This window comes from Myxocyprinus asiaticus, chromosome 39 (genome assembly GCF_019703515.2).
Source record: "Myxocyprinus asiaticus isolate MX2 ecotype Aquarium Trade chromosome 39, UBuf_Myxa_2, whole genome shotgun sequence".
Lineage (NCBI taxonomy): Eukaryota > Metazoa > Chordata > Actinopteri > Cypriniformes > Catostomidae > Myxocyprinus > Myxocyprinus asiaticus.
Window position 1 is genome coordinate 27,879,302 of NC_059382.1, and position 21,642 is coordinate 27,900,943.

The following is a 21,642-nucleotide window of genomic DNA, read 5'->3' on the forward strand; positions in this document are numbered from 1 at the left end:
TAAATTCATGCATTAACATTTCAGATTCATCAGAGTATCTTAGCATACAACATTGTACATTAATTTCAACTTTAATAGTTACATAGTACATAATAGTACTGAATCTGCTTTACTCAGTCACCAATGATATTTTACTTTCAGTTGATTCTGGATCATGCTGCATTTTTATTTTATTTGATCTAAGTTCAGCATTTGACACAGTAGATCATGACATCCTTTTACAACGTCTTGGTCTGCAGGGACCTGTATTTGATTGATTTGCCTCTTACCTAAATGAGAGATAGTTTTCTGTTAAGTTTGGTGATTCTTTTTCGACGAATGCACCTAGTTCTAATGGTGTTGCTCGGGGTTCAATTCTGGGGCCGCTTTTGGTCTCTCTGTATGTTCTTCCCCTTGGTTCTATTATCCAGAAATCACATTTTTCATACCATTGTTATCTTTCGGTCAAATCGGACAGTAGTTGCTCCCTGTTAAATATGTTTCAATGCCTAAATTACTTGAAATGTTAGTTGGAAATGAACTTCTACAGCTTTATGATAATGAAGCAGAAATGATGGTTGTACTTTCATTATACTTACAGTGTACTTACTCAATAAAGTACTGAGTAATATTAGGTAACTACATGTACTTAACAGGGTTTAAGGTTAGGGTTGGGGTCAGGATTAGGTTTAGTACCTAGTAATTTCTGTAGTTGTTGTAATTATATAGTACGTAAATGTAGAACAGTACTGTAAAATAAAGTGCTACTGAAATAATATTTTTTGAACCAGCTAGGTCCTCTGTCTGACAACCTATGTAGTAATGTAAAAAATCTGGGTGTAATTCTAGATTCATCTTTGAATTTTGACAAGCAGATCAGTGCCATCGTAAAGGGAAGTTTTTTCCAGCTTCAGTGTATTGCCAAAGTAAAAAATATGCTCAGATGAAAAGACCTGGAAACATTTATTCATGCATTTATTTCTTCTAGGTTAGATTACTGTAATTCCTTCTATTTGGGTCTTCTAAAATACTCTCTAGATCATCTGCAAATGTTTCAGAATGCGGAAGCTAGACTTTTGAATGGCGTTAGAATGCGGGAAAAAATATTACCCCTGTATTGGCCTCATTGCATCGGCTGCCAGTCCGTTTTAGAATCTATTTTAAAGTGTTATTATTTGTTTTCAAGGCCCTGCATTGACTTGCTTCACAATATTTAAGTGAGCTCCTTCAACCATATTCAGCCTCTAGCAGGGTTAGGAGTGTTACTTTTGAAATGTATTCCACTACAGATTACAGAATACATGCTGTAAAATGTAATTTGTAACGTATTTTGTTAGATTACTCAAGGTCAATAACGTATTCTAATTACATTGGATTACTTCTTCATCACTGGTAGATTTTTTCACTTGTTTTGACTATAAAAACTCTGCCAGTACAGTAAGACAAAATACACATGTTAAAAATACATTCTCTGAAAAACCTAAATATCTTATGCAGTGTTGTTTCTAAAACAAGATAAATCAAATTGATCTTGTTTTAAGGATTTTTAGATATTTTTACAGGAAAACAATACAAAAATTATTATCAAGAATACGATTTTTGCCCTAATATCAAAGATCTTACTAGAAAAAAAGAAATTATGATCCAATGTGAATTTTCTTGATAAAAAAAAAAAAAAAAATGATCGTGCCTGGTAACGTGCATGTAAAATGGCTAGAAATAGCATTTTAGCTTAGCGTAAAGCTGACAATTTACACAAGGTTTATTTCTATTTCTTCTGCTCCAAACTTACTTCAGACTTACTTCTCTGTCTGCTCGTATGAATGTAACACTTCATAAGAAAGTGTTTCACCGCTGTTCAAATACACTTTGGATCGCATCATTTATATGTATAAATGTTTTCCATCTGAAAGGACTAAATATTAAATGAAACAAATGACAATAAAATCCAAAGTAATCTCTTCAGTAATCAAAATACTTTTTGAATGTAACTGTATTCTAAATACCAGTTATTTAAATTGTAACTGTAGTGGAATACAGTTACTTATATTTTGTATTTTAAATACGTAATCCCGTTACATGTATTTCGTTACTCCACAACCCTGGCCTCTAGGTCCCTTAGGTAACCTAATCAGTTGCTTCTTTCTGTCCCATGCTCTCGTTTTAAGTCAAAGGGTGACCGGGCTTTTTCAGTGGTGGCTCCTAGACTTTGGAAGAGTCTCCTTTTTTATATTAGATCATCCCCATCAACTGCTATTTTCAAATCCAACTTAAAGACCTATTTTAATTTTTTAGCTTTTAATTCAGGTTTTTATTTTTCATTTTGTGTTTGATACTATTACTATTGTTATTGCCTTTGTATATTAATGTATTATGCATTGTACTGCACTTTGGTCAACTTGTAATAAGAATCCTGTACCAAACCAAGAAATCAGTAACAAACCAACCAGGCTAATATCTGTGAATTAAATAATTTTATGTTGAATATGTTTATTGAATTAATAGAAAACACACTAGCCCTGTAGTCTTGGTGTGTACTGCCTACATTGGCATCTGCCTTTTAAGGTTAGATCCTAACTGTCATGGAACCACATAAGTGACAGATTTGGAATGCTCTACAGATGCAGCAACTACAGTGCATCCGGAAAGTATTCACAGCGCTTCACTTTTTCCACATTTTGTTATGTTACAGCCTTATTCCAAAATGGATTAAATTCATTATTTTCCTCAAAATTCTACAAACAATACCCCATAATGACAACGTGAAAGAAGTTTGTTTGAAATCTTTGCAAATTTATAAAAAAAAAAAAAAAAATCACATGTACATAAGTATTCAAAGCCTTTGCTCAATACTTTGTTGAAGCACCTTTGGCACCAATTACAGCCTCAAGTCTTTTTGAGTATGATGCTACAAGCTTGACACACCTATTTTTGGGCAGTTTCTCCCATTTTTCTTTGCAGAACCTCTCAAGCTCCATCAGTGCGTCGGTGCACAGCCATTTTCAGATCTCTCCAGAGATGTTCAATCAGGTTCAAGTCTGGGCTCTGGCTGGGCCACTCAAGGACATTCACAGAGTTGTCCCAGAGCCACTCCTTTGTTATCTTGGCTGTGTGCTTAGGGTCATTGTCCTGTTGGAAGATGAACCTTCGCCCCAGTCTGAGGTCCAGAGTGCTCTGGAGAAGGTTTTCATCAAGGATGTCTCTGTACATTGCTGCATTCATCTTTCCCTCAATCCTGACTAGTCTCCCAGTTCCTGCTGCTGAAAAACATCCCCACAGCATGATGCTGTCACCACCATGCTTCACTGTAGGGATGTTATTGGCCAGGTGATGAGCGGTGCCTGGTTTCCTCCAGACATGACGCTTGCCATTCAGGCCAAAGAGTTCAATCTTTGTTTCTCATGGTCTGAAAGTCCTTCAGGTGCCTTTTGGCAAACTCCAGGCAGGCTGTCATGTGCCTTTTACTGAGGAGTGGCTTCCATCTGGCCACTCTACCATACAGGCCTGATTGGTGGAGTGCTGCAGAGATGGTTGTTCTTCTGGAAGGTTCTCCTCTCTCCATAGAGAAATGCTGGAGCTCTGTCAGAGTGACCATCGGGTTCTTGGTCACCTCCCTGACTAAGGCCCTTCTCCCCCGATCGCTCAGTTTGGCCAGGCAGCCAGCTCTAGGAAGCGTCCTGGTGGTTCCAAACTTCTCCATTTACGAATAATGCAGGCCACTGTGCTCATTGGGACCTTCATTGCTGCAGAAATTTTTCTGTACCCTTCCCCAGATCTGTGCTTTGATACAATCCTGTCTCGGAGGTCTACAGACAATTCCTTGGACTTCATGGCTTGGTTTGTGCTCTGACATGCACTGTTAACTGTGGGAGCTTATATAGACAGGTGTGTGCCTTTCCAAATCATATCTAATCAACTGAATTTACCACAGGTGGACTCCAATCAAGTTGTAGAAACATCTCAAGGATGATCAGTGGAAACAGGATGCATCTGAGCTCAATTTTGAGTGTCATGGCAAAGGCTGTGAATACTTATGTACATGTGATTTTTTTCGTTTTTTATTTTTAATAGATTTGCAAAGATTTCAAACAAACTTCTTTCACGTTGTCATTATGGGGTATTGTTTGTAGAATGTTGAGGAAAATAATGAATTTAATCCATTTTGGAATAAGGCTGTAACATAACAAAATGTGGAAAAAGTGAAGCACTGTGAAAACTTTCCAGATGCACTGTATACGTACCGCACAAATAGCACTCCTCACGTGAAGTGCACTGAAGACTGACTCACAGTTGAGTTTATAATAGAGATTGAGTTTGACATTAGCATGTTGCTAGGCTAACAATTTGATTCACTTATAAACCCAAAAATACGTCACACACAAATAATGGCTAAAATAGTAAATTTGTAATTAGATTGTAAGATTTAATTCTTACTTTTCAGTATTGAATGATAATTATTTATAATTGGCATTTCTCTTGAGCCCATCCACCATCTGGGATTATCTTATACGCAAAGGATACATGTGTTGCTGCATTTGGTTTGGGGGGGGGGGCCTAAAAGGAGGTAACTTAATACTGCTACCTACCTTTGGGAACAGCTTTTGTGTCTGGAGCATTCATATAATGCCTTAAAATCATGTCTAGGTAGGCAGCTCACTAGGTTTTGGAACAGAGATTCAAAGGATTTGATTTGCTATATATAATTGTGACTCTCCAGTGAGCTTTCAACCTAGACAACGGAGAACCCGTATTCCTTTCAAACACACAGCCACATTATGTGAAAGCCACTTGCTTTTAACCCACAACTCCATTCAAGCTCAAGGGTGTGTATGAGTGTGTGTGTGTGTATGCCTCGGTGGGTGGGGGAGATTGTGGGGTAGGTAATCTTGCCACAAACCTTATTAGCTTGAGGCAAGTTCAGCGTGGTCCAGGTCTTGTGGATGCTGGAGACTGTCACCTTGGCAACATTTAACCTCTGATAATCCATTAGCACAGTTAATGAGAATTAAGATGCTAAAGAAGGGGGGTCTGTAAAGCGTGTATGTTTCTCAAAGAAGATCCCCCATCCAGTTTATCCAGTCAGAGAGGGATTTATTCTTTGTGGATTAGCTGACATTAATTTAGTGCTTACACTGGTCGGGATAGGATTATGGCGATATCTGTCTCTCCTCTTTTCCCTGGTGGGTTAAGGGGGGTTCAGGGAAATAAGGGGTGTCTGGGTCATGGAGAAGAGGAGAGTAGGGATAGGCAATACCACTTATTGTTTTTTTAATCCAATAACAACTCTCTGGTACTCTCTAGTACTGTCAAAGCCAATATTACTGATATCAATACAATACCACTACAAATGGAAGGTTTTTGTAATTTCTTGGAATAAAATGGGTAATTGTGGCCATTTAACAATTTAGCCATTTAAAAAAGGCAGATGCTATTTGCACACTTGTGCAAATAATGGTATATGCTATTTACACCCCAGTGCAAATAGTGGAAGATATTATTTGCACCCCAACCCTGGTGCAAATAATGGTAGATACTAATTGCACCCTGGTGCAAATAGTGCCAGATACTATTTGCACCCATATTTAAATACTAACATGCAGTATATAGGCATCACTGCAGAGAGTTTATTGTGTTTATTTAGAGTCCCACAGACACACTACATTAATCTCTACTCCTAAACCTAACCTTAACCTTACCTCAGAAAAGATAACCTTGGTTTTACTACAGTAACCATGGTTTCACACGGGAGCGAATGCAATCGACAGACCCCGCCTCCAGATCAAACCCTTCTCTGCACTCCTCGACATTCACCATGACCAAATCACTGCGATGAAATCAACATTTATATTAATTTTTATCTATTATTTTAAGTAGTATTAAAGGAAATATTAAGAGCGGAAACTCAAATGAGAAAAAGAGTGGGACAAAAAGCAGATTCAAACTGCTGTCACAAACACAACAGCACACATTCACACACCGTCTTTACACCCCACACCACTGCAGCGACATCTACTGGTTAGTTTATCATATATTTCTGTGGTTCCACCAGACTATCGGGGTGCAAATAGACACTCAGTTTAAAAAAAATAGAGTGACTATTTGCACTCTGGTGTAAATAGCATCTGCTACACAGTGCAGCTATTTGCACCCCAATAGTCTGGTGGAACCATGGAAATATGCGCAGGGACGGATTAACCACCAGGCCGATTGGGCCGTTGCCCAGGGGCATCTAAACCCAAAGGGCCCCGAGCTCTAAATCAATTATTCGTTTATTTATTTATTTATATTGAGATAATTATAAATCCACGTAAATGTCAGCCTTATGTGAAACACCGTTTGTTCGGCCGAATGCGTGCTGGACTACAGCAGCGTGAACACAGACACTCGAGTATGCGCTCAGGGAATCTGCATCTCACAGGTGCAGTGCATTTATATGAAGGACTGCAGAGAACAGCATCTGATTTACAAAACACTTCCAAACACAAAGATAGGGTGCTTTTTACCCTGCTTGTGTACAAAGCTGATGGTTTAAATTAATATAAGTGACAGAATTCGTGCAACAGTATGGAGTACTTTACAGTAAGTCCTGCATGGATTTCAGATTAATTGATAAAGCGAAAGATGCCTTAATACCCTAAATATGTGCACGGTAACCTTTTGTAATATTTGGTTACCCGCGAGAGTTCACGATCAGTTAATCTGTTATTTGTTGGGACTCAGGAATAAAGAATGTTTAATGCCATGGATGCGTCAAACACAACCTCAGATTAGCAGGGAATAAAGTGCACAGTGAGCTATGATCCTAAATAGCACAATACTTAGATCTTCAAATGATAAAATCACATTAAAGTTGAACAGAAATAATCTCTGTCACTGCCTGCAACATACTGTAGTAGGCCTATTCTTAATCAATGGAAAATGCATAATTCTGCCCGGGCAGGTTCACTTTCCATGAGGCCGCGCACGCTATGGTTTATAAACCTCTTCAGGATGATTTGATTTTAAATGATTTAGCATTTAACTTATGTAATTATTGTATGCACACCAGAGCAAAAGGGGGAAATAAACAGTGGCTCACCGTTTATCAAGGGCTGAATTTTAGCCAGGTGAAAAACAATCTGGAATCATGTGTAACAGTCACATTAAGTCCTCTTTCCAACCTGCACTTCATCAAAATGTCTATTTGTGAAACCAGCACTGAAAAAGCTTGATGCAGTGCAACAAATGGTGAAACAGAATACAGGTGTCTCGAGATGCGTTTATAATTATTGGAGTTCTGTTTAAGTTAACTGTGTCTAAAAAAATGTGATGGTCCTGTACAATGAATTGTAAAACAGGTGTCTTGAGATGCATTTATAAATATTAATGTTATTTTAAACTTAACACAGTGTCTAAAAAACGCTGTAGTGATGGGAAGATCGGATAATTTTACTGACTTGGATCTTTGAGTCTCGTTAAGCAAAATTAACAAATCTTTATTCAAGTCATTTCATTCATTTGAGAAGAATTAAATTAAAATGTTACATTTTCAATAGCCAAATCCGTAACTCGCCCTGTAGCCTACTTGAAAAACTGTCCCGAACCTGGCCCAAAACCTATAGGTTTGTTGGGTACCATCAAACTCAGATCGGGTTGAAGACCTCTAAACACATGCAGAATGACCGAATAGTGATTTTGATATTTGAATAGCTTGCACATCCCTATTAATAACGCATGATTTTGGAATGGTTCATAATTAAAAAGTATGCTTTATACAGTGTAATTGGCCGTAAGAAATTGCTCCAAACTTTTCTTCTGTCAATCTGAAAAATCCAACCAAATCCGAACCAAACCGAAGACTTAGAGTGCATTGGGCATTCCAAATTGGGGAGAAAAGGGAGAAGAAAAAAAAGAAAAAAAGAAAGAAAAAAATACTACTTGGAATAATAAATAAAAATGAATGTAAAAGTTGATTTCATCGCAGTGATTTGGTCACGGTGAATGTCGAGGAGTGCAGAAAAGGGTTTGATCTGGAGGCAGGGTCTGTCAATCGCACTCGTACCCTTCCTCTTAATACCACAGCTCGCCGTCACTTGTTTGTATATTGCATCACTGTATTACTATAGTACTGTAATATTGTAGTAACCATGTTTTTTGGCAGAAACCATAGTTTTAATGCAATTAACCATGGTGTTACCACAGTAATATGGTGGTAATATAGTAACCATGGTTAATGTTATGGTTACTATAATTTTACCACAAAATACCATGGTGAAACTATGGTTACTGCAGTAAAAACCAAGGTAATTTTTTCTAAGGTAAGGCCTTATTTAATATTAAATAGGCATAAACTGCAAATTATCATGACTATCATGAAATGATCATATATGACTCTTTTTTTTTGTTTGTTTTCCATTTAATAACAACAATTAACATGAGCAATCATTTAACAATTTCTATAGTTTAAATTTAATAAAACAGAAAAATAAACAGAAAAATTATTTATACATATATTATATATGATAAATTTTATATCACATTAATTTATTTTGAACAGATGAGCTGAAGAAGAAATAGTTCCTATCCTACACAACTATTTGCCCACACATTACTTTTTTTCATATTAAAGTTTATTATTCACATGAATATTAATGCTAAATAATTAATAGAATCTTTACTATATACTGTATGTATATATATATATATATATATATATATATATATATATATATATACAGCTGTGCTCAAAAGTTTGCATACCCTGGCAGAAATTGTGAAATTTTGGCATTGATTTTGGATATTTAAGGATAGTGATCATATGAAGCCATTTATTATCACATAGTTGTTTGGCTCCTTTTTAAATCATAATGATAACAGAAATCACCCAAATGGCCCTGATCAACAATTTACATACCCTTGAATGTTTGGCTTTGTTACAGACACACAAGGTGACACACACAGGTTTAAATGGCAATTAAAGGTTAATTTCCCACACCTGTGGCTTTTAAAATTGCAATTAGTGTCTGTGTATAAATAGTCAATGAGTTTGTTAGCTCTCACGTGGATGCACTGAGCAGGCTAGATACTGAGCCATGGGGAGCAGAAAAGAACTGTCAAAAGACCTGCGTAACAAGGTAATGGAACTTTATAAAGATGGAAAAGGATATAAAAAGATATCCAAAGCCTTGAAAATGCCAGTCAGTACTGTTCAATCGCTTATTAAGAAGTGGAAAATTTGGGGCTCTCTTGATACCAAGCCAAGGTCAGGTAGACCAAGAAAGATTTCAGCCAAAACTGCCAGAAGAACTGTTCGGGATACAAAGAAAAACCCACAGGTAAACTCAGGAGAAATACAGGCTGCTCTGGAAAAAGACAGTGTGGTAATTTCAAGGAGCACAATATGACGACACTTGAACAAAAATGAGCTGCATGGTCGAGTTGCCAGAAAGAAGCCTTTACTGCGCCAATGCCACAAAAAAGCCTGGTTACAATATGCCCGACAACACCTTGACACACCTTTGGAGTGACGAGACCAAAATAGAGCTTTATGGTCACAACCGTAAGCGCTATGTTTGGAGAGGGGTCAACAAGGCCTATAGTGAAAAGAATACCATCCCCACTGTGAAGCATGGTGGTGGCTCACTGATGTTTTGGGGGTGTGTGAGCTCTAAAGGCACGGGGAATCTTGTGAAAATTGATGGCAAGATGAATGCAGCATGTTATCAGAAAATACTGGCAGACAATTTGCATTCTTCTGCACGAAAGCTGCGCATGGGACGCTCTTAGATTTTCCAGCATGACAATGACCCTAAGCACAAGGCCAAGTTGACCCTCCAGTGGTTACAGCAGAAAAAGGTGAAGGTTCTGGAGTGGCAATCACTGTCTCCTGACCTTAATATCATTGAGCCACTGTGGGGAGATCTCAAACATGCAGTTCATGCAAGACGACCAAAGACTTTGCATGACCTGGAGGCATTTTTGCCAAGACGAATGGGCAGCTATACCACCTGCAAGAATTTGGGGCCTCATAGACAACTATTACAAAAGACTTCACGCTGTCATTGATGCTAAAGGGGGCAATACACAGTATTAAAAACTAATGGTATGCAGACTTTTGAACAGGGGTCATTTAATTTTTTTCATTGTTCCATGTTTTGTTTTATAATTGTGCCATTCTGTTATAACCTACAGTTGAATATGAATCCCATAAGAAATAAAAGAAATGTGTTTTGCCAGCTCACTCATATTTTCTTTCAAGATGGTACATATATTACCAATTCTCCAAGGGTACGCAAACTTTTGAGCACAACTGTATATATATATATATATATATATATATATATATATATATATATATATATATATATATATATATATATAAATTACAGTTGTGCTCAAATGTTTGCGTACCCTTGGAGAATTGATAATATATGTACCATATATATATACACATATACACTACCGGTCAAAAGTTTTGAAACACTTACTCATTCTTTATTATAATTTTTTTTCACATTTTAGAATAATAGTAAAGTCATTAAAACTATGGAATAACATAAATGGAACTATGGGAATTATGTTGTGGCTAAACAAAATCCAAAATAAATCAAAACTGTGTTATATTTTAGCATCTTCAAAGTATTCACCCTTTGCCTAGAATTTTCAGAAATGTACTCTTGACATTTTCTCAACCAACTTCTTGAGGTATCACCCTGGGATACTTTTTAAACAGTATTAAAGGAGTTCCCATCTATATGCTGGGCACTTACTGGCTACTTTTCTTTATTATTTGGTCCAAGTCATCAATTAAAAAAAATAAATAATAATAATAATAAAATTATTAATTACATTTTAGATTTATAATGAAATAAATTAATATGGTGGCACAATTATATTTTTGTACAAAACTAATTTAAAACGTTTAAGCATTTAGATTTTTAAGATCATGAGAAACATTTCGGTCAAGTGTTTCAAAACTTTTGACTGGTAGTGTATATATATTACACACACAGCTGAAGTCAGAAGTTTACATACAACTTAGCCAAATACATTTAAACTCAGTTTTTCACAATTCCTGACATTTAATCACAGAAAACATCCCCTGTCTTAGTTCAGTTAGGATCACTACTTTATTTTAAGAATGTGAAATGTCAGAATAATAGTAGAGATAATGATTTATTTCAGCTTTTCCCAGTGGGTCAGAAGTTTGCATACACTTGGTTAGTATTTGGTAGCATTGCCTTTAAATTGTTTAACTTGGTTCAAATGTTTTGGGTAGCCTTCCACAAGCTTCTCACAATAAGTTGCTGGAATTTTGTCCCATTCCTCCAGACAGAACTGGTGTAACTGAGTCAGGTTTGTAGGCCTCCTTGCTTGCACATGCTTTTTCAGTTCTGCCTACAAATTTTCTATTGGATTGAGGTCAGGGCTTTGTGATGGCCACTTCAATACCTTGACTTTGTTGTCCATAAGCCATTTTGCCACAACTTTGGAGGTATGCTTGTGATCATTGTTTATTTGCGATGAGCTTTAACTTCTTGGCTTATGTCTTGAGATGTTGCTTCAGTATATCTGCATAATTTTCCTTCCTCATGATGTCATCTATTTTATGAAGTGCACCAGTCCCTCCTGCAGCAAAACACCCCCACAACATGATGCTGCCACCCCCATGCTTCACGGTTGGGATGGTGTTCTTCAGCTTGCAAGCCTCACCCTTTTTCCTCCAAACATAACGATGGTCATTATGGTCAAACAGTTAGATTTTTGTTTCATTAGACCAGATGATATTTCTCCAAAAATTAAGATCTTTGTCCCCATGTGCACTTGCAAACTGTAGTCTGGCTTTTTTTATGGTGGTTTTGGAGCAGTGGCTTCTTCCTTGCAGAGCAGGCTTTCAGGTTATGTCGATATAGGACTTTTTTTTACTGTGGATATAGATACTTGTCAACCTGTTCCACCAGCATCTTCACAAGGGCCTTTGCTGTTGTTCTGGGATTGATTTGCACTTTTCGCACCAAACTAAGTTAATCTCTAGGAGACAGAATGTGTCTCTTTCCTGAGAGGTATGATGGCTGCGTGGTTCCATGGTGTTTATACTTGCGTACTATTGTTTGTACAGATGAACGTGGTACCTTCAGGCATTTAGAAATTGCTGCCAAGGATGAACCAGGCTTGTGGAGGTCCACAATTTTTTTAAGAGGTCTTAGCTGATTTCTTTTGATTTTCCCATGATGTCAAGCAAGGAGGCACTGAGTATGAAGGTAGGCCTTAAAATATATCCACAGGTACACCTCCAATTGACTCCAGTGAGCCAATTTGCCTATCAGAAGCTAATTGGCTAATTGCCTAAAGGCTTGACATCATTTTTTGGAATTTTCCAAGCTGCTTAAAGGCACAGTTAACTTAGAGTATGTAAACTTCTGATCCACTGAAATTGTGAATTAAAAGTGAAACAATCTCTTGGGCAGAATTACGCACTTTGGATCAATATTTTTATGCTATTTCAAGATTGATCCGCTCATCCCTTGAGGAGAGATGCAAAGGTATTTTCCAGCATATACCGGTATGTAATGTCAGTATGACCAAGGACTTGCTTCTCTATGATTTTTGTTTCACATTTTTGGTCTCTTTCTCTCTCTCACTCTCTTTCTCTGTATCTCTTTGGTCATTTGAAGTGTTTACAGCTTTTCTGGGATCTTTTTTAAAATTGTTTATTACAGTGTGTGTACTTTGGAGCTGTGGGTATCTAAAATCTAATTTCACAAATAACTACTATTCTCCATAATTTAAGGCACATGAAATACAATTACACCATCACTAATAAAACAAAATATCACAACAGTTTGTGTCACCTCATAAGCCTAAAGCCCCTCATGGATTAACCCCTATTTGACTAAACCCTAGTAATGATGATGTTGAGTTTTAAAACCCTTGTGTCTTCTTGAAAATTCTAGACACACAATCACACTAAAGTATGACGATTATTTCTGTGATGGCAGAAATAGGGTAGTGGCATGAGGAAGCTGGACTGATTAGTGGATTTTGGGTCAGTCCACTCCAAAAAAGACCCTGGAACCAAAAATACTTAACGGTTTTGACGTAAACGGTTAGCGTCTGAGTACAGTTGAGCGTTCGCCTTTACATCATTTGACTGTGTGCATACACAGGTGGTTGGCGCATGTGTGGTTTGACTGCTACAACATTCTGGACTATTTCTCTTCAGAGTTAAACCCATAAAGATGTCTTCATATTCCTTCAGACTTGAATATCAAGTATCGATAACGCTACATTTATTCTGTAGGAATCAGTTATGAGTTGCATCTTTGGTGCGCTTCACGTGAGGAACATTGTTTTTGTGGCACTTGGAGTTGCTGCCTATGTAGAGTGTTCCAAATCAGGATACTTTTGAGAGTCCATGTCAGTTAGGATGTTGCCTTTGTAGGCAGTAGAAAGAAGACAGTAAGGCAGCTCACTAGGTTTTGGAACCAGGATCCTAAAACATTTAGAAAACCTTTTGAAAAAGAAATACACCACTATGCCCCTGTCAGACATTAATCTAGTTTTCTTTCTCTCTCTCAGACCCTGGTCCTCCAGCGGGCATCAAAGCCGTGCCATCTTCTGCCAGCAGCGTAGTGGTATCCTGGCTTCCCCCTGTCAAGCCCAATGGTATCATCCGCAAATACACAATCTACTGCTCCAGCCCTGGATCGGGCCAACCGGTGAGGCAAAAAAGGGAAAATGTCTTTTTAACGATAATTTTGATATTGGCATCTCTTGGTTTAGTAATATTTTTTATAAGCAGGAATATTTGTGTTGGTGTGTGTGTTTGAAGCATGCAGGAGTTAATATTGCTGTGGTTTTGCACATAATATTTGCCTTATTTCATAGGGGTTTGTGAGGGGTGTATGTATTGTAATTTATGTAAATATGTATGTATTTTACATTCTGAGAGTATTCTTTTAATTCTAAGTGTACATTTGTGTTTATTTCATTGTGTTGTCTATTTGTGTCTGGATGTGTGGCGAGTGTCTTTTTAATCTCTGTATGTGTAAGGTTGTGCTGCAGTATCAGCAGGATGTGTGTGTGTAATTGTGTGTGTGTAAATGAGAGGCTCATACTGCAGTGTGTGCATGCAAGCTCACCCTCCCCGACTCATTTGCATATCTGCGTCTCATCACGTTGCCTAGACAACCTCATCTGTTCATCAGGGAGGGCAGGAAAGAAGCTGACAGCACACACAAACACACACACACACAAACACACACACACACACACACACACACACACACACATCGCATGGGCTCTATCACATTTATAACCACCTCTTTGACAAAAACACACACACACAAACACACATAATTTGTGTACTCTATGAATTAATGTACCTGTCCATATGTACACATGCTCACTCTCTTTCTCTCTTTCACTCATTCACAAATCACTCCTCTCTCCCTCTCTCTCTCTCTCTCTCTCTCTCTCTCTCTCTCTCTCTGGCCTCTTACAGAGCATGGGGGTGATTACTATGTAAATGAGTGTGAGAGGAGAAGGTGGGAGGAGGGGTGGGGGGGTCAGACTCAGTGTGCGGGGAGTACTTTTGTTCCTCTTTTCATTATCTCCCTCTATCGCTCCCCGGATAACCGCTATCTCTACACTGGAGGAATATTTTAATATCTGTTACACCGCTTCACCCCTCCCACGTGCACCTCTGTTTCCTGATTCACGCAGAGAGAGACAGTGAGAGAGAGGAGGAAAAAGGTGAATCGAAATGAACAAGGGAGAAAGGAGGCAATTTCAGGGGTAGATTGAGATTGTGTACCAAAGAGCATTTTAGACATGAAGACTGGTAAACGAGTTGAGAGTAATTTGAAATATTTAATTCAATATCACAAAGTATAGAAAAAAGTTCAGTGTAGGCCTAATCAGAAATGGACTGTTCAACCCAATATATGTGTGCTATGTATTGCATTGTTAGCTTAGCAACATGCTGACATCACACTTTATTGGCCCTCTTCACAGACTGTGATGACATGTGTTGGCCTTATTTAGCAGTGTAAATATAGCAAGCTTTTAAAGATTATTTATTTATTTATTTATTTATTTAGTATACATTTAAAACATTTTACTTTGCATTGCGTTGTTAGCTTAGCAAGGTGCTAAGATCATACTTTATGGACCATTTTCACAGGCTGATGATGTCTTTCTGTCTTATTTAGCTGCATAAATTTAGCAAACTTTATATATTTACATTTATTTTTTTGGCTAGGAAATTATGTATCTTTTTTAAATAGTTTTATAACTTGCCACATTGACAGCAATAGTACTTTGTAAAATAAATATATATATATATATATATATATATATATATATATATATATATTCCTAAACAATCAATAGTCTCTTCAAAACTGGGCAGGTATGAGGACCTCGGGGGACCAAAAACAGCCAAAGTAGTGGACCGGAGTCCGCCTATTGAGTACCCCTGTTATAGACTCTTTTCACAGACTGTGATGACAAGTTTCTGCCTTATTTAGCTGTGTAAATTTAGCAAACATTTTAAAATGATGTATTTTTAATTATTTAGTGTAAATAAATTTATTGAAAACATTATACTTTGTATTGTGTTGATATATTAGCATCATGGTAACACACTTTATGGACCCTTTTCACAGACTGTAATGATGCATTTCTGCCTTTTTTTAACAGCGTAAAAAATCTAGCAAATTTCATATTTTCAATTTTTGTATTATTTATTGTAAATGTATAACATTTTACCTTGTATTGTATTGTTAGGTTAGCAGCATGATAACATCATACTTAATGGACCCTTTTACAGATTGGTGACACGTTTCTGCCATATTTAGCAGCGTAAATCTAGCAAACCTTTTTATACTTTCACTTTTTTTTTATCTATGTAAATGTATAACATTATAATTTGTGTTTTATTATCCTGGCATTACATTTAAATATTTAATGAAAAACACATAAAAAACACTGCTGTGATGGGTTTAAAATACAGCTGCTGAGGGAGTGACAGTAAATGTGGTGTCTTTCTCTGATTGCCGTTATCCACCGCTGCTATTTTTACCTATTTTGGAAAGTTGTAATAGTGGAGTATTTCTTTTTCCTTTGGAGCAAAAAGGAATGCAAAATTAATATTTGCTGTTGTTTCCCATTCACCGCTACGGATGTTTACACTGCTATAGTTTAGTACCTTATTCCAAACCCGAATTCACGAGTTCACATGTTCATGTAATCTTTGAAATGAAAAGAAGGTAAACATTTGTGGCTCGCTGTCCATAATGGACGGCTCGCGCTCGAGACTCGACCTGAGCCCGAAGAACCCCCACCCATGGACTTCCTTGTCTGATTTAGTGGTAACTAGCCACGTGGAGTTGGGGTGGCGGAGGGATGCCGGATGAACTGTTGGCTTCGATAGATGTTGGTTGGTGGCAGATGCATTTGTGACCTATACCTCCAACCGTGGACCGTTCGAAAGGGATGGCTCACACTGCAGTCCGAACAGGAGCTTGCAGTGCAAATGAGAGAGAGTTCTTGCTCACAGCATTTGAATGGGCATGCCCAGCAAGCAATCGAACGGGTACCCACACCATATTCGAACAGGAGAGCCCCCTCAGCGCTCCGATTTGAGAGTCCACGATACAAATAAACGTGAGCCCTCACTGCGATTCGGACGGTAGAGCCCACAGCCATATCGTGAAAGCCCACACAGTGCTCAAATGGGAGAGACCATGGCCAAAACCTGGAAGCTCAAATGGCATTCGAACAGGGGAGCCCACGGCCGGAGCGTAGTAACTCATGCCGTGCTCGAATGGGAAAGCTAGCATGGTGCTCAAACGACAGAATTGAATGCTTTCTAGAGGCCCTGGATATGAGCGGAGCCTTGAGCTATTTTTTTATGAAGTTAATTATTCGTTCATGTATGATTAAACGCTTATGAATGCATGTATATTATCGATATGCGCATATGCCCTTTCATAAGAGGAGAGAGAAGATGACTAAACAGGTGATTCCTTTAAGAGCGAATTAGCTAATAAGAATTTGGTGAGCTCTTCCGTTCGTTCTGATGTATCGGTGGAAAGCGTCTGTAAACCAATGGCCGAGAGATTGAATTTGCTGCTTGGGTAGACCTTTGTGCTGCGGTGGTTGCTGCTCCATTGTGGAATGAATGACTGGAATAACAGGTCTGCCAGGATGCCAAATGGAGAACTAGGGGATAGCAATTGGAGATAATAGAGAAGAAAATGTAAGCATTGTGGATAGCACAGGTACATCACCCAGACATTTATTTGATGTGTGTTTATATCTATTATACGTATTTCAATAAGTATGTCTCGGAAGTCAATAAGACATTCAGCAGATATCCCTGATATGTTAGTGATTTAGAAAGTTTACAACTCTGATATTTAATACGTTTAACAGATGCCAATTAGACTGATGCTTTCAGATGAAAAGGTCTATAATAGAAATCTCGGAGATGCACGTAGCCTACGCCATCTTGGGTGGCGGTTACCAGTGCATGGAAATGAGCTATTGTAGGAGCTGTTGTGCTGCATGGAGGGGTCCGCAATGCCCGGGCAGGGAGGTCACCCCCCTCCCCCCATGGCAGGGAATGGAGAGGACCCAGTAATGCCCGTCTGCCCCAGGCAAGAATGGAACCACTCTGCACTTGGCAGACAGGCCCACCTCGCCCTGAACTTGACCTTAAGCCACCCCTAGACACAAGTCATTCGAATGGGAGTGTTCACTCTGTGAAACAAATGGGCTGAATCCTAAAGCAAGGCACCTCAGCGTTCGACGAGAGAGCCTATGCTTTCCACATGAAAATGATTGATTTTGGATTTCATACAAGAGCTCATTTGACACTGCGAACAGGCTGAATACTCTAGCACAGGACCGCACAGTGTTCGACGGGAGAACACCTGCTTCACTTAAAATTTAGTAATGCTGTATATTAAACATGCGCGCTTTGTGATATGAACAGACCAAACACTTGAGCATGGGACCACATGGCGTACGAGGTGAAGGGCCCATGTTTTCATGTAAAGTTATTTCCATTGCATTTAAATGAGAGCTCACTCTGCGATACGCACAGGCTGAATTGTCAAGCACAGTGTTTGAAAGGAGAGCGTATACTATATTTGGGTGAAACTTATTGATGCTGAGAAGCCAACTTATGGTGAACTGTTTAGAGGTGACCTGAAGCAGCCTTATTGTCAGTCACTAAAGTGGGTAGTGATTCATTTGGCATAAGTGGCATCTGAGACAGTTAATCAGAAAAGCACATCACAGTTGTGGTGCTTAGTTGCATGGCCTGAAAGACATGCCGCGGTGGCGGCACCTGGATAGCAGTAGTAGGAGCACCACGGTTGCGGTGTCACTAGGCTTTAACGCACTGCCTGAGGAGAGGATTTTTTTAAAATTTGAACCATTAATGAATGAGGCCGAAGAAACCCGAAGCGCGGTCGAACATACAGGTATATCATGTCAGTCAGCAGCTAATATTGTGGCTAGAAGGGGCTCGAGGTTGGGCATGCATCTGTGTTCTGCTGAGATCATAGCCGAGCCCAACACTCTGATAGCAGGTGTCTCCATTATCAGAAATACCGGCATGAGGGCTACCACAGCTTGCTGCTTCCTAGAGCAACAGTGTTTGCATATAATATGACATTTACAGATAATGTAATGTGTAAGTTATGCATTTGCATAAACGCCTAGCATTTAAAAAAAATAAAATAAAATAAATTATATATATATATATATATATATATATATATATATATATATATATATATATATATATAATTATTTTCTCCCATTTTGGAATGCCCAATTTCCAATGCACTCTAAGTCCTCGTGGTGGCATAATGACTCGCCTCAATCCGGGTGGTGGAGGACGAATCTCAGTTGCCTCCGCATCTGAGACGTCAATCCGCGCATCTTTCACGTGGCTTGTTGAGCATGTTAACGCAGAGACATAGCGCATGTGGATGCTTCACGCTATTCTCTGTGGCATCCAGGCACAACTCACCATGCATCCCACCGAGAGCGAGAACCACATTATAGTGACCACGAGGAGGTTACCCCATGTGACTCTACCCTCCCTAGCATCCGGGCCAATTTGGTTGCTTAGGAAACCTGGCTGGAGTCACTCAGCATGCCCTGGATTCGAACTTGTGACTCCAGGGGTGGTAGTCAGCGTCTTTACTTGCTGAGCTACCCAGGCCTCCAGAAATGCCTAGCATTAAGAGGCACTGGCAATTAGGGTATTTAACGAATAGTGCAGAATGAAATGTTGCATCTGCGGACCTTAGGGGGAAGGCAATGGACACTTATGATTTCTATAAATATTACTGCTTATTATTGGTAGAGAAGTGGTGCTAAATTCAATGGCCTGCAAGCCATAAAGGGTGATTAAAGTCTAGCAGGTATTTCAAGGGCACCTTACTGATTTGCAGATCACAGCAATAGAGAGAAGGGAGTTTAGATTGCACTGATAGGGAGATTAACTTGGTCAGTTTTTCTTATTTAGGCTTAAATAACAGCCATCAGAGGCCTGCGAGCCATAGAGGGAATAACATTTAGTCAGTTGTGTTATGGAAGTGCATGAGCAGACATAATGGTGATCAGTAGGTCCAAGCAGGTGAATAAAGGAAGCTTATTGTAGTGGAAAAATAGTGTTCTCATTTCCTTACAATTGTAAGCAGGGGTTGAGGATGCAGAAACAAACTTAACTTATTTGCTTGATTACATTTTTGGATCATATGTGAAGCGATCAGTATACTGTTCAAATGTACGTATGTGCATAATGTGACGTCGTTTAAAGTGGTGATTTGTCATTAAATTAGGAGGCACTTGAAACTAAAGTACTTGGATGAATGTCCGTGGTCTGATATCATTTAGCTTATACGTATGGTTTGGGAGTTTATTAACGTAATGAGTAATTAAATTCATTCTGTATTATATTGGGACGAGATGACTCATCTTGTTATGACATGGACGTACAAAATTATTTATTATTGAGTTTGTGCCTGAGAATTGGATTTAAAATATACTGTATGTACACCATTTACAGTAGTGTTGTTTAAATACGGCTTCTTTATATTATAGCCTGTAATAAATTCTACAGAATAACTGAAATATTTTGAGGATAAAAGCCTAAATCTAAACCGAATCATCCGTTACTTTAAGATTGTGTGGAGCGCTGAATTATGACAGATTTGATGAGCCACTTTAAAAGGCAGACATAGGTACAAATTAGGCTCTAAGGTCAAGTTTAAGAGTCTATGTTCCAATAATTTAGAATAGCTTTAATATAACCGACAATATGTGACAAAATAGAGAAGATTAGAGATTAGAGATTTTCCTGTGAGATTAAAGAGATGGATTGTTTTCACCTGCGTGAAACTTTCATCCTGGTTTGTGGGAGGAGAGAAAGTCATAAGATGGTCTATAATTAAACGTTTGCATAAAGTTTGCAGAAAGCGATTGCTGCGTGGTTATCAGAGCTGCGTGGCAAGGTGATCGCAAATGCTGTGAGGAGGCGAGGCTCTTTGCAGAATTAAGTAGTGACGCTGAGAGCAACATGCCGCATGTGGAGCCATACTCAGCTTGCGTTTGCTCGCACAGAAGCTGTATACAGGCGTACGCAGATGCTGCTGTAGAAGCAAGCTCATGCTAAAAGGTTGCTCTGGTTTGGAGAGATGTTTATAATTTAGACTAGCGGTCGTTTGAGAGGAAGTTTGCTTGTTGCGTGATTGGCCCTGTGTTCCAAATTGAATAAATCACCCTCCAAAGGGCATTTTGAAGGGAGAACAATAATGATAGTCATGTGAAACAACGTCATGGTTAATTTCGCAACATCCATTCCCTGATGGCAAGAACGAGACGTTGTGTCGATGTAGTGACACTAGGGGTCACTCTTGGGAGCCCCAAACACCTCTGATCTTTTGAAAAAAGGCCAATGGGAATTAGCGAGTGGAATTTGCATGCCATTCCCCTGGACATATGGGTATAAAAGGAGCTGGTATGCAATCACTCATTCAGGTTTTGTGCTGAGGAGCCGAGACCAGGTCCCAGCCATTTTAGCGGGTTGTTCAGCGTTGTGGCAAGAGGGACACAACGTCTCGTTTCCTCCATCAGGGAACGGAGGTTACGAAAGTAATCATGATGTTCCCTATCTGTCACTCACTCAATGTTGTGTCGATGTAGTGACACTAGGGGTCCCTATACAAAGTGCCACAACAACCTGAACTGTGTTACGTGGACTGGTGGTACGAGACAGGCAGACAGCTGTGTGCCTCGTAGACAGCGCACCAGGCCATCACGTAACCTCCGCCAACGCTCTTATGAGCGTCGAAGGGTCCTTCAGGAACAAGTCAACTGCCCAACAAATAGGGACAGGCTAGCCCAGCCGAGGCCCCTTTTCCTCTTTTTTTCTCCCCAAAAAGAGTGGAATTTGTTAACCAATTGGGAGCCATAAGTGTCCATGTCAGGGGGTGTCCCTCCCAAGGGGAAGACACCATAGAGACCACACCCTGCCCAGAAAAAGGGGGGGGGGGTATTTTGAGTGGAAATATGTCACATGGTCTTACCAAGTCTTGTTGGAAGTATGTCATGTGGAGAGGTCCCATGGTAGGTCCTACCCGATGGGGAGGAGTTTCTACA

The 21,642-nt window shown here is 39.0% G+C and overlaps 1 protein-coding gene across 2 annotated transcripts in view; it reads left to right on the forward strand.

Moving 5' to 3' along the window:
- The window catches only part of LOC127429539 (cell adhesion molecule DSCAML1-like), a 181,244-nt gene that overhangs the window by 134,544 nt on the left and 25,058 nt on the right, over window positions 1-21,642 (forward strand). For both annotated transcript variants that reach the window (XM_051678646.1, XM_051678647.1), the window contains exon 20: window positions 13,537-13,676. In XM_051678646.1, the coding sequence (XP_051534606.1) occupies window positions 13,537-13,676 (140 nt within the window). The remainder of the gene's footprint in view (window positions 1-13,536; window positions 13,677-21,642) is intronic.